The sequence below is a fragment of the Onychostruthus taczanowskii genome, unplaced genomic scaffold, assembly GCF_017590055.1.
Source record: "Onychostruthus taczanowskii isolate IOZ18803 unplaced genomic scaffold, ASM1759005v1 scaffold3, whole genome shotgun sequence".
NCBI classification, from domain to species: domain Eukaryota; kingdom Metazoa; phylum Chordata; class Aves; order Passeriformes; family Passeridae; genus Onychostruthus; species Onychostruthus taczanowskii.
The window spans coordinates 7,729,458-7,742,128 of NW_024500349.1; the positions used below are offsets into that span (position 1 = coordinate 7,729,458).

General features: G+C 37.6%; 1 protein-coding gene across 5 annotated transcripts in view; it reads left to right on the forward strand.

Moving 5' to 3' along the window:
* The window catches only part of MLLT10 (MLLT10 histone lysine methyltransferase DOT1L cofactor), a 123,055-nt gene that overhangs the window by 102,000 nt on the left and 8,384 nt on the right, over positions 1 to 12,671 (forward strand). For all 5 annotated transcript variants that reach the window (XM_041408415.1, XM_041408416.1, XM_041408413.1 and 2 more), the window contains 6 exons: positions 2,313 to 2,430; positions 3,760 to 3,832; positions 8,304 to 8,458; positions 10,328 to 10,516; positions 10,922 to 11,010; positions 11,136 to 11,494. In XM_041408415.1, the coding sequence (XP_041264349.1) occupies positions 2,313 to 2,430; positions 3,760 to 3,832; positions 8,304 to 8,458; positions 10,328 to 10,516; positions 10,922 to 11,010; positions 11,136 to 11,494 (983 nt within the window). The remainder of the gene's footprint in view (positions 1 to 2,312; positions 2,431 to 3,759; positions 3,833 to 8,303; positions 8,459 to 10,327; positions 10,517 to 10,921; positions 11,011 to 11,135; positions 11,495 to 12,671) is intronic.

Consider the following 12,671-nt stretch of genomic DNA (forward strand, 5'->3'; position numbering starts at 1 on the left):
AGTCAAATAAACTTGTATTCCCCTTGCTGATTATATGTACCATGCCATCATAAATCAATATATAGCTGCTATTGCACAGTTTTAAGCAGCCTTTCAGTGACATGGACTGAGAGCTAAGTATAGAAGCTTCTGTGTAAAATGTGAGCAGTACATAGATTTACTGGAATAAAACAAAATATTTTAGGGAAAAATGCTAAAACTAAACAGAACTAAGACCTGGTGTTTGGAGTTTAAAACCTGCCCCCACCCACCCCCTGAAACTATGAGTAGAACTCATACCATCATATAAACTTCTGTTTTCCTAGTCTGACCTTTTAGATATGGTTGAAATGATAATACTGGTTGAATCGCTTAATAGTCCATTCTGTAAGGTTTTATCAGTGAAAGAATTTGACTGAAGTTTGTTTGGTTTTGAGGGGAAAATAGCTGAAGGTTGCTAGGAACAGCAATAGTTAAGTTGAAACTGCCCTATGGGCATGTTTTTAGAGAAAAATAGCAGGAGCTGTGCAGTGTTGCTGCCTTCCTCAGTGTCACAGTACCAATATGTATTGTATTTTGAAAACTGTTGTACCGGAGTAGGTGGAAATGCCTGCATTATATTTAAGACTTAGAAATAATTCAGATTAATTCTACTAAGATACGCATTTCTTAAAAAAAAAACCCCAACAAACAACCAGAAGAAGTAACAGCCAGATTTGAAGTGACACTGTGGTTCCATGTCTAGCAATCTTGAATGTACCTATAAACTGAAAAGTGAATGAACCCCTGATCATTGTAAGCAATTACTTGTGGCTTTTTCTAACTTTGTGACAGTAGAAGAATGTAAATATCAGGCACAATTTCTCACCAGTATATAGTAAATAAAGCATCATTGAAAACAGTTGTGTGAATTCATAAAAGTCCATTCATCAAGTTTAATATGTTGGCAGAAAGCCAAAAGTTAATGGTAGTGTGTGATTCTTTCCAGAGACATAGTTTATACTCTGTAATATTTTGCTGTAATAACCAGTATGTTTCCCCTGTCTCTTGTGTGCAGTTATGTATGTCAAAATGTCCCACAAATTGAGTTCCTTGCCGTTCACCTTCTTTTTCTGTTTTTCAAAAAAAGTTTCATTTGTAAAGGTTGTTTACATTTTCTTAGAAGATTAATTTTAAAACCAGTGATCACACAGGTTTGTGTATCTTTGATTCTACCCTCTTCCCCCCCAATCTTTTTCTTTGTTCTGAAATAATTTTTTATCAGGTAGAAAAATGCCTTTAAAATAGCAGCCATACTTTTATTTCTTTGATTGCTTGTCTCTGCAACTTAGCATTTGACACAAATCTTTTTTTCTTCGAAAGGGAAAAAGCATAAGCAGCCAAGGAAGAAGGTATTTTTATTGCGTTGGATTATGCAAGATTTTGGCCAGCCTCCTTAGCTTCATCTGTTTAAGGGTTCATTTTCGCTTGTTTGGCACAAGTCCCAGCAGAGACCTTCAGAATTGTGGTTAGCAACATGAATGAACACAAACTTTGGGAGCTCTTCAATAAGTAGAGCTGGCCAACTGCCAAAAATACAGTTCCTTATATGGGGTCAGGGCAAAGCTGTGGTTCCCGGAGCCCCCTATTGTATAGAAAACATACTTGTAATGGCTGTTTGCGTTCTTTAAAATAAAAACAAAACAAAACAAAAAAACACCAGGCTTCCAAGTCTATCAAAATAGGAAGTAACAAAATACTGTGCACGTTTTACTAATGACGGAGTTGAGCAAAGGAAATATGGCTCTGTGTAGTTAAACTATAGAGCTGAAAGTTGGACCTTTTGACCTCCACAGCCGGCTTGTGATGTAAGGAACCCAAGCATTTGTGAGACATCTGTTGTCTACCTGCCCTTATTTTGTAAATGGTTTAATAAGATTAAATAATTAGTAGGATAACCACATGGTCGCCATGCTACTAAGTCCTTGCATTGAGCGCATATTTCAGGATCTCAAGGAAGTCTGCCCTTCCTGCACACTGTGGTTGTTTTAAAATGCACTTCAGGTATTTTTAATATTTGCTACAGTACTTTTTATTAGAAGGATTTTCTTTAATTAGAAGATCTTGCCGACCACAAATACAATACACTTTAAAACCTGATCTGTTTTCCGAAATACTGCAATTCTGTTTCTATACTCACAAATTGAAAACATTTTTTTTCTTTGAAATACATTGTTTTAAAAAGCATTCAACTTAAAAAATAATTAAAGTGCATCAAGAAGGCTTCTTTAAAATACATTTAGCATTTCTCCCCGTTATAAAAAAGAATTCAAGTTTTATTTGGTTTCTTGCAGGCAAACACCCTACCTGGATCTTCTCTCAGTCTGCCTCCATCCCACATGTACGGCAGTAGGCTGAATCCAAATTCAGCCATGGCAGCACTTATAGCTCAGTCTGAAAACAGCCAAGCAGGTAAGCTTCCTCTGCCGGTGCAAAGGTGCATCTTCACAGAACTCCTTGTTTTTAAAAAGGCTGTTAAATTGTATTTTTGATTTCTGCGCAACTTTTGGTCATTAAATGTCTGTACAAAGTTGTTCTGTGTTGGAAGTAAATTCTCAGTTCTGTGGAACAGCGCGGGTTTTCTTCCCCCTTCTGTTCCCTCGGTGTGTGAAATGTAAATGTTTAAGCAGAGCCATCAGCAGGCAGGAATGCACCAGTGTCTCTTGTGACTCCTGTGATTGATGCGCTCAGTTCCCAGCTCTTTGCAGCCGGAGTGACACAGCTCTGGGTTTTGTCGTGAATAGTTGAAACCTTTATTTGCATAATTCATGAAATTGCATTACATACAAGTTCGTGTGAAAGAGATCCCGTTAGAGAACTTGTGCAGCATTTAATAATCTTGTGAATATTTACCGATTGGCATTTGGTACCGTGGGCTCTCCGCTGCGGTTTTAATGAGCCGCTGGCTTTGCTTTGTTTCATTCCCTCCGTAAGGATTTGTTGACATGTCGTAGTAGTCATGCCTGTTTGGGGGAAGGGAATGAGTTTAGCAGTTTACCAAGAATGGATCAGTCATGTCTTTGCCCTCCAAGGGGTCGGAGGTCGCTTGACTCAGAATAGGGGGAGGGCAACCTTGAAGGGGGCAGATAGGGTTATTTTATTGAGAGGCCATAGGGAAAATAACCCTTTTGAGTCCTTCCAAGCAAAACGTTTTCGTATATTTAATGAGGCCTTTTTTGTTTGTTTTACTACCTTTTTAGCAAGGGGCTTTCCTATGCTTTGCTTATAAATAGGAATTAGTGAATTATACGCTTTCATAAAGTTTTCAGTAAATTTGCAGAATAATGTGTGCTTGTTAGATGGCAGCAGTAAGTTTAATACGTTATATATTTTATGAGTTGTTTTGGGATGCAAAGTGTTAAAAAAATACAGAGCATCAGGATTTGCTGTGATAAGCATACAGATTAGCTGTCCACAGCTGTGATTCATTACTTTCACCGTACAAATTAAAAGTGGCTGAGGGGAGGGTACTGCAAATGCAAACCACGCTTCTGTGCTGTAAAACTGAAAGGAATGAAAGAAGTGAACATAATCCATGGCCTGGTACAGCCTCAGAAATGTGTAAGGACAACACCTTACATGCTACAGTTCAGCAATCTTAAACTAGTTACTTATTCACTCTTCAGCAGTAACTACAGATAGAAGTTGAGATTGAAGGTATTTTAAAAATATCTACATCAGATATTAAAACTCTTATCTAAGAAAAGGCGATTTATCAGCTGTGAAATATTTACACTGCAGATCAAGATCTCGGAGATAACAGCCGAAGCCTTGTTGGCAGAGGAGGATCACCCAGAGGAAGTCTCTCACCACGGTAAGTGTTATTTACATTGGAGAGTGCAGGCAGAGGAAATGTTTTAAGATTTGCAAACTTCACTGTCTTTTTACCAGCAATACCAAAGTGTTTTAAAAGCCCATACATTTAAAAATATAAACACACGTGTATAAATACGCGTATTTTTGTTTCTATATGTCCTTCTAAAAAATATCTAATAGATCCAGAGAGCTAAAATTGTGCTGAAGTTTACTTTTCTATCAACTGAAATTAGGTTTACAAATTAAGGTTTGTAGGTAAGTTAGTTTACTCCATTACTTAAGAAATGGAGTCTTGGTTTAGAGGGATTTATCTATCATTTAATCCATATGTACCGCTTATCTCCTCAGATTTGTTACCACAATCCTAGTTTAGTAATTGCAAAAATTCCAGAATCCCATATACTTAACAGTGATCACAAGAATAAGAAACACTAAATATCAGTAAAAATTCCAAGCAAATATTTTCTTCCTTTTCCCCCACAACTTCAAAATTTGTAGCAATTCTCTGTAGAAAAAGGTATTGTTTTGTTCTGCTGCAATTCACATTTGCTAGAAAACTTTGAGGTAAGAATTCTGCTGAAACTGTATCATGTTATTTTGTTTTAAAAGATTTGCTGTTAAAATTTCAATATTGTGCTTTAAATATTTCAGTAATATTTTCTGTGTATTTTAAGCAAATCCTTATTTTAGCTTTATTTTCCGTACTGGATCCAATATGAGGTAGATTTTATGGTGTTATTACTGTGTTTTTTACTTAGGGACTAACCATGAGAAATATTTATCTGAAAAAAGATCTGTTGTGAAAAAAAAAATTAGGATAGCTAAAAAATGCTAGTTACACAGAAATAGCGTTATAATAATGAATTTTATTGCTATAGCATGTGTTTATTATGGTAATTTATAACAAATATCTCCAAATTAGGTAATTTAATGTACATGCCTGGTGTTGTTGATCTTGTATTATATTCCTTAATTAATCAAAAGACATCTTGCTGGATGGGATGAGATTATCCATTATAATACTTATGTGTTATTACCTAGTCATGAACTTGTTTTTAAGTTTTCCAGTATGTGTTGCTTCTAAAATAATAAATAGAGAATTTACAAATTAGATGGTGTTCTTTGCATAAATATATATACTTACATTAGCATATAAATTGATCTATACAGACAAGGAATTTCAGAGAATTTTGTGAAGGGAAATGCTCAGCAATTAGGAAATTACAGAACTTTTTATTTTATATTTAGTAGTCCTCTTATGTATACATGTTGTGGTAATTAAAAGTTTTAATGCCTTCTTAGTTAATATGCAAAGACCTGATCTTAGCACGATTTGCATCAGTCATAGCTGTGTTCAGTCTGTCTTCTGGTCAAATACTTGGGAAGGTAAACATCTTAAATCCGATGCTTCTACAGAGCGTGTATGTTCAGGGTATATGCAGTCCGGTATTGCAGCAGGGTAAAATACCAACTGGTTTTGATGGGGATGCTAAAGGAGAACTGGATGATACAAAGGCCACCTCAGTCCACAATTGAAAAGCTTCCTGCAGTGTACGGAAGCTGAAGCACTTTGCAAAGAGGAGAGAGAGTTTGCTTGGCAGGGTTGTTCAAAAACAAGCCAAAAAGGGGGGGAGGGGGTGGTGGTGTGAGAGAAAGCAAGGGAGAGAAATCAATGCCGTAGCAACAGAATTGAAAGATGGAAAAATATAGTCTGAAATACCTAACATGGAAAAAATTTAGAAAACCTACTCATTCAGTTAAGTTCAGTAGTCAGTGAATTTCACCCCTGGTTTGCGTGACAAAAAAGATTACACGTACGTCAAGGATTCTAAAATGTGTAGGTAACTCCCCACTTTCCCCACTTCAGTAAATAAGTAACTCTGGTTACTTAAAATATGGTTTATAGTGAATAAAAAGCTAACTTAAAAAATCTGCTCTCTGGAAACTTTGCAACTCCAAATGTTACCTGCTTTATCTATTAAAATTATTTAGCTGCACGTTCTGACTCTGTTCCCTTTGAAGCTTATGAGATACATAAATAACACAGTTCTCCGAAAGAACCATGTGATTTTCAGCGAGTTGCTTAAAATAAAAACACTTGCAGAACATTTGTTTGCTGTTGATGACGCAGCTGATTGCAGCTCTTCGGAGAAGACATATGTGACTCATGAGCTTGTATGGTCATTTCCAATTCATATTGTTATATCTTTGTACCCCAATATAACCACAGTGTTTGATGTTTAAGCTGTCGTATTTTAACTTTAATACATATATGAGAAATATAAATATACCGGGTATATGTGAGCTGTTTCCATTTTGCAAAGGAATTGCTGCTTTTCCCAAGGTAGCACTTAAACTTTTTTTTTACCCCTTACTTAACCTTAGATTTAAAAATGTGTTATGTAATACCTGCAGTGAAATCTGTGTGTATGCTTATATCTAAATGCAGTATTGCTTCTAATTAATGCTCTATAGTACAGGTAATTGTACCAAACTTAATCAAAAAACAGTTGTGAAAACAGGCAAGCTGTGAAACAGGGTTCTCATCTCCATGGCAGGACTGGACCAGTCCAGACAGCACATTTATAATCCTGTTGGAAACTCTGATCAAATACTATTTGGAATAAGGATTCATCCCTAGCATACAGGAACCATATCCTGTCCAAAGGATGAGCAGATGGAAGAGGAGAGATTGAGTAATTTTTCAATACACAGAAATCTAGATTTTTTTTTTATCCTTCTCTTGTATGGGCTTCCAGTGAAGGATTGCAGAGGGTATACCATCATGTACTGCTTTGTTTCTGCCTTTTCACAATTGATAGGAAGCAGTCCAAAGCCCAACAAGAATTTTGTTGGTGGTTTATAATTCAAAAGGCACAATCTGTTAGGGCAGCATTATGTGCTGCTCAGGAACATGCAGCAAGAGAGAGAAGTTTTTGGGGGAGTTGTTCAGTGGTTTTATGTATTTGTTTTCTGGATTTTTAAAATTTGTTTTGTTTTTTTAAAGTGGGTTGTTTGTGTGAAGTGTAAGTGTAGTACCTCTGTGTAGAATGTTTCTGCATAAACTTTCCTTCTTGCTGCTTCAGCACATCGTGTAAACTGCATTTTAAGACTGCTTTTGCTGTCTCTGTTCTGAGTTGTTACATGCTGTTGATTTGTCATCTCTTGTCAAAAAACACTACCTTGGTTACGCATTCATCAGGGCTTTTTGTTTTAACAAGTGCTTTCCTTTCTTCCTGTATGCAAAAGAGGAACTATTTATAAATACTTAACAGAGCTCTTAAGTCACCTACTTAAAACCTTTTCTCGTAAAAATAGCTTTGCTCTGGTGCCTACAAAATGCTCGACAGTCATTAGGTAGCTAATGTGCTGTGACCACTGCTTATTACGGTAATCATAATTAACGCGCTGATTTCCTGAGCTCTGTGTCGTCCTGTGCTGGGACTGTGGTGGTCTTGTTGGTAGGTTTGCACTAGGGGTGGGACAGTGCAGCTGTGATCCCATGATGGCACCAGTTGCTTGCAGTAATAACTAGTATCTGAGAATCTGAGCTCACTGGAGTTGAATAAAACCACCCCACCCCACCCCAACCAACAACAAAACCAAGAACCAGCTTTTAGGGGGCTTTGGTGCTGGTCCTGTAGGAGGAATGGGACCTTGCATACACGAGACCAGAAACCTGAGTCAGAAATACACCAGAACATCTGGCTTTGCTCACAAGTTAAATTGTGCCCCATCCAATGCAAAGAGAAACCTTCTCCTAGGGCCTGAGAGAGGTAGCCAGCTTTCTTTGTGCTGAATATTTAATTTTCTCCTGAATGAGAAAAGACATGTGGCAAGGGGATTATTCTTGGAACTGTGTGTGATTATGAGTAAAAAAGGAGGTATATTAAGTGTTCACAGTACAGGCAGAGGATAACTTCTAATCCTTGTGAAATAATACTTTCATGTAGTCCTTCAAAAATCCAGATTTACATGACTGTTTTTAGAACAAGTTAGTCAGTGGAATTATATATGGCCTTTCAATGTGATAATTTTAACAAATTTGTTTTATTTTTCCCAGTTTTCTCAGGGAAAGGTTTGAAGTTTGGTGTGGGTTGTTTTCTTTGCCCCTGAAGTCGGTGCCCTGTGTATCCATATTTTAATGGCTTCCTGCTGTAGGAGTGTGTGTTGTATAATTTAATTCAGTGCTGTTTGTCAGTTACTGTCTTGTTAGTCTGTATGCAAGAAGAGGTTATGTGCTTTCTCAGTATAAATTCTCACACTGTAATAATACGTCTTTCTTTTATTAAAGCCCTGGCAGTGAGAACCAGGAATTCTTAGTGATTTTGATGAATTAACTTAGTCTTGGAAGCATAAGATATGTAGGTGCTAAGAGCTGATATAAGATAAGAAATTTCAACAGCCTTTTTCTAATATATTTCCTTTCATCCTTTTCTTTAAACAATAAATTGCAATATTTTCAACAGATCCCCTGTGAGCAGCTTGCAGATTCGCTATGATCAATCAGGGAATGGTTGTGGGGAAAATTTGCCCCCAGTAGCAGCCAGCATAGAACAGCTTCTCGAGAGGCAGTGGAGTGAAGGACAACAGTTTTTATTAGAGCAAGGCACCCCCAGTGACAGTAAGTACTCACAATCTGCTTATTATGACTTTGTCGGCTGTTACTCAGAACTGCTATTCTGTGCTTGTCCAAGAATTTTAATAAAATTTATTTTCTGCTCTGAATTGAAATATAACTGTGGTGTACAGTTCTAGCATAGTTCTTAGTGCATGGCATCAGTAGATTACAGAAGATTTCTCTATAATTATCTGTCTTTTTATAGATGAGGAAGTTGTGTCATGCAAGAGGAAGTAACTTGCAGGTCCAGTTGCAGAGTTTGGAAAAGAATTCTGAACTCTTAGATCCACTACTGTAAATACTGTAGTACAGTTCCCCATTTTTCTTTATACTGTGTGATAGAAATTGGCATAATAATTTTTTATTGTTAAATCTGACTTTTCTACTTCTGTTGCTGTTTGAAAAGAAAATATTTACAAATGTTAGGCAGGTGTCCTACTGGTTTTCATGTCTTTATTATGTTCTGCCTTTCTTGTGAGTTCCTAAAGCAAGCAAATTATTATTTTCTCAAGTTATGTTTAATAGAGTGGAATAGTCCAAGAATGAATATGTTAAAAGCATAAGTGATCAGTAAATCATGCGGATCTCCATACTGAGCAATGTATCAGTATCAAAGGCAATCACTGAACATGTTAAAAAATTTATTTTATTCCAGGTTATGGTTTGTGTTATATTTTATTGAACACATTATTCTTCTCATTGGTAGTGTAAAGAGGTATCTAGTTAGTATTTTTTATGAATGGTATCCTGACAAAAATGCTAATTGTGAGGAAATTCATGCAGGGATAATCCTTTAAACATGATAGCTGGAGGACAGGTTTAGCTAAGTCTTATTGCATCTCATTTGAGCTCACTGAGGGTTCCTTTGTATGTTCTTGAAGAGGAGGGATAAAAGCTAAATCCTTGGGAAATGACCAGATGTGCCTATACCAGTAGACTTATGTCTGTAGTAGCTCCAGAGGTCATGTTAAACAAATACAATTTAGAATTTAAAAAACCAAAAAAAAGAAAAACCCTAAAAAAAAACCCCAACCCCCCCACCCATAAAAAAAAAAAGAAAAAAAAAGAGGCCGTCCCTGTGGCTTTACAGTCACACTCTAGTACTGGTTGGGAAATCCAAGTTCTGAAACCAGACGGGAGTTTGAGGAAAGTGTGCTTGGTAAAAAGCAGGTCAGTGGAGAAGGTGATGCCCTCGTTGTGCAGAGGCGGGGGGTAAGTGCGGTGCTCGCAGAGTGCTCCCTGCTGGGGGATTCCGAGATCGCCGCCCGCAGCTCCCGCCAAGGTGCGCTGGGACAGCTTCGCCTCGGAGCACTTCTGCTGTTTCACTGTTCTACACATTCATGATTCACTGGACAGGTCATTCAATCTGAAATAAAGTTGGTTGTTGTTATCTTTTCATAAAGTTGGTTGTTGTTGTTAGCTGAATATGAGCATATTCTTGTCAAACTTCTCGGTTTTATAAGGTTTGCAATTCCTGTTACTGCAGCTGAACTGGATTTATCCCAACTGTGCAGTTAACCTGTGCTGCTACAATACTACTACTTTCATATTCTGATCTGGGGCTAAGTTATCACATACTGCTGTTTGCTTAAAATGTATCCTGGCCCTAATGATGCTATTCTATCGGTATTTAAGCCAGGGTATAGAGGTATTCCAAAACTGCAACCACAACATACTGTGAACTTTTTTCTGCAAGTTAAATTACTCAGAATTAATCTTAAATCTTTCCACTAAAATTCAGACATCTGTCATAATTTTATAGTTTCACATATATGCTAGTCTTAACGTAAGGCAGAATTTAAAAATTGAATGAAGGTGTTATTTGTTCATTGAATGTGGCTGTGGAATATAATGTGTGCATTTTTGTCTTAGTTTTAGGAATGCTTAAATCATTACACCAACTTCAAGTTGAAAATAGGCGGTTGGAAGAACAGATAAAGAATCTGACTGCAAAGAAGGAGCGACTGCAGCTTCTCAATGCACAGCTTTCGGTGCCCTTTCCAACAATAACTTCCAACCCCAGCCCTTCTCACCAAGTACATGCCTTTCCAGTGCAAGCACGTAAGTAGAGGGGATTATTAAAGTGTCAAAGTAATTTGAACATGTATTTATATGAAATATCTATTTCATCCACGCATGCCGTTGAGGGGAGATGAATATAAATGTAGGATGAATATAGACCAAGTATTTGCTGATGTGTTAAATGTTTAAACATCAACTGGTTTATTTTTCTGAACTATTACTGCTTGTTTCAGTGCAGTTTCTCTTTTACTTCAGTTTGGAGCACATCTGTTTGAATCTATTGATTCACCAATTACTTAATATTTTACTCTTCAGCAGTGATTTTAAAGTTGACTTTACATTTTCTATGTTTAGCTTTGTCATAATTTTAAAATAATAATTCTGAATATTTTTACATGTTCCAGCAATTTAACCACTGTGTGTTTTTTGAAATAATTACTTTAGCACCTAGCACTGATTCCTTGAACAGCAGTAAAAGCCCTCATCTGGGAAACAGTTTTTTACCGGACAATTCTCTTCCTGTATTAAATCAGGTAATTTTTATTTCATTCTTCTAAACCTAAACTTGTTACAAGTTAACTCATCCCAGTCCTTGCATTGTGGTGTTAGGTGAAATTTTATGCAGCTGAGGGGGCTTTGTTGTTTGTTTTGACACCAGGAGATAACCTCCAGCGGACAAAGCACCAGCAGTTCATCAGCGCTTTCCACTCCACCACCTGCTGGGCAGAGTCCGGCCCAGCAAGGCTCGGGAGTCCCCGGAGTTCAGCAGGTCAATGGTGTGACAGTGGGGGCACTGGCTAGTGGTATGCAGACTGTAACCTCCACCATTCCTGCAGTGCCGGCTGTGGGTGGAATAATTGGAGCACTGCCAGCCAGCCAGCTGGCAATCAATGGAATTGTAGGGGCTTTAAATGGGGTAATTCAGACCCCAGCAACAATATCACAGAACCCTTCTCTCACTCACGCAACCGTGCCACCCAATGCAACACATCCTCTGCCAACCACGCTAAATAACAGGTAAGAATTTGTTGATTTTATGTTTTTCCTCATAGTGCCTGCTGTTCTTTGGGTTAGCTGGGTTTTTTTGTCTTACTCCAAATATATTGTTTATTCCTTCACCTATAATCGTCAAAGTAACTCCTGCTCCTGTGAATAAAGGTGAGCAGGCATTTAATGGAAGCACAAATAGTCAAGTTAAAGCAAAGATGTTTTCTCTACAGCTTTTGGGAATCCTAGTGAATTCCTGTTTTTTAATCAAGTCACATTCCCAAACAAATGTAATTATGTAAATGTGCTGCAGCTCCGTTTTTTAGTTCAGAAAACAATATTCTTTGTCCTGCCAGTTTTTCTTCCAGGATTAAAGGAGCGCTGGAAAAACTACCATTTGTTGCACTAAGAAGGGGGGAGGGGGGAGAAGGGTATATGGTCGTGTAATTCAGGATGTAATAGGCATAACTAACCAGAGTTGTAATACAGTTGCATGGTTTTCAGTTGCCTGCACTGACTCCAAACCCAACAAAATTAGCTTTTCAAGCAGTGTTCTTATGGATTTCTAAATGCATAAAAATACTCATTTGTGAGTATTCCTAACAGCCTTTCACCAGAGCCAGGTACCTTCAGTAGCATGAACTGCTGCTGCTTGAGCTGCAAAGGCAAATGGGTAACAAAAGGAGACAGCTGCTTTCTAGGAGGAGGAATGGACTTCTTGGTCTGGAATTATTTTGGGATAGAGCAGAGACTGGGCCAGCTCTTTCTCACTGTTCCCCTTCCCCACAGCCATTGTCCTGTCCTTCCCTTAGGAAGGAGAAATACAGTAGAAAGAAGTGCCTGTAAATAGGGAGCAGATTACATGTTTTGAAATAATTCCAGACCAGATTTGGGCCAGCTCTGTTCTCACTGTTCCCCTTCCCCACAGCCATTGTCCTGTCCTTCCCTTAGGAAGGAGAAATACAGTAGAAAGAAGTGCCTGTAAATAGGGAGCAGATTACATGTTTTAAGTAGAGTTTATTTTTGGAGATTATGGTGGATTATCCATCAAAAAAAGAATATGAGATTGTAATGATGCAAGGGATCCCTAATTTCATAGCTGCTTTTTCCAGTTTCTTCCCTTCCTGTTGGTTTGGCAGCTCCTGAATATTTGTGTACTGTATCATTGTGTGGTATTGCTTCAGTAGGCTCATAAAATCTGATACTT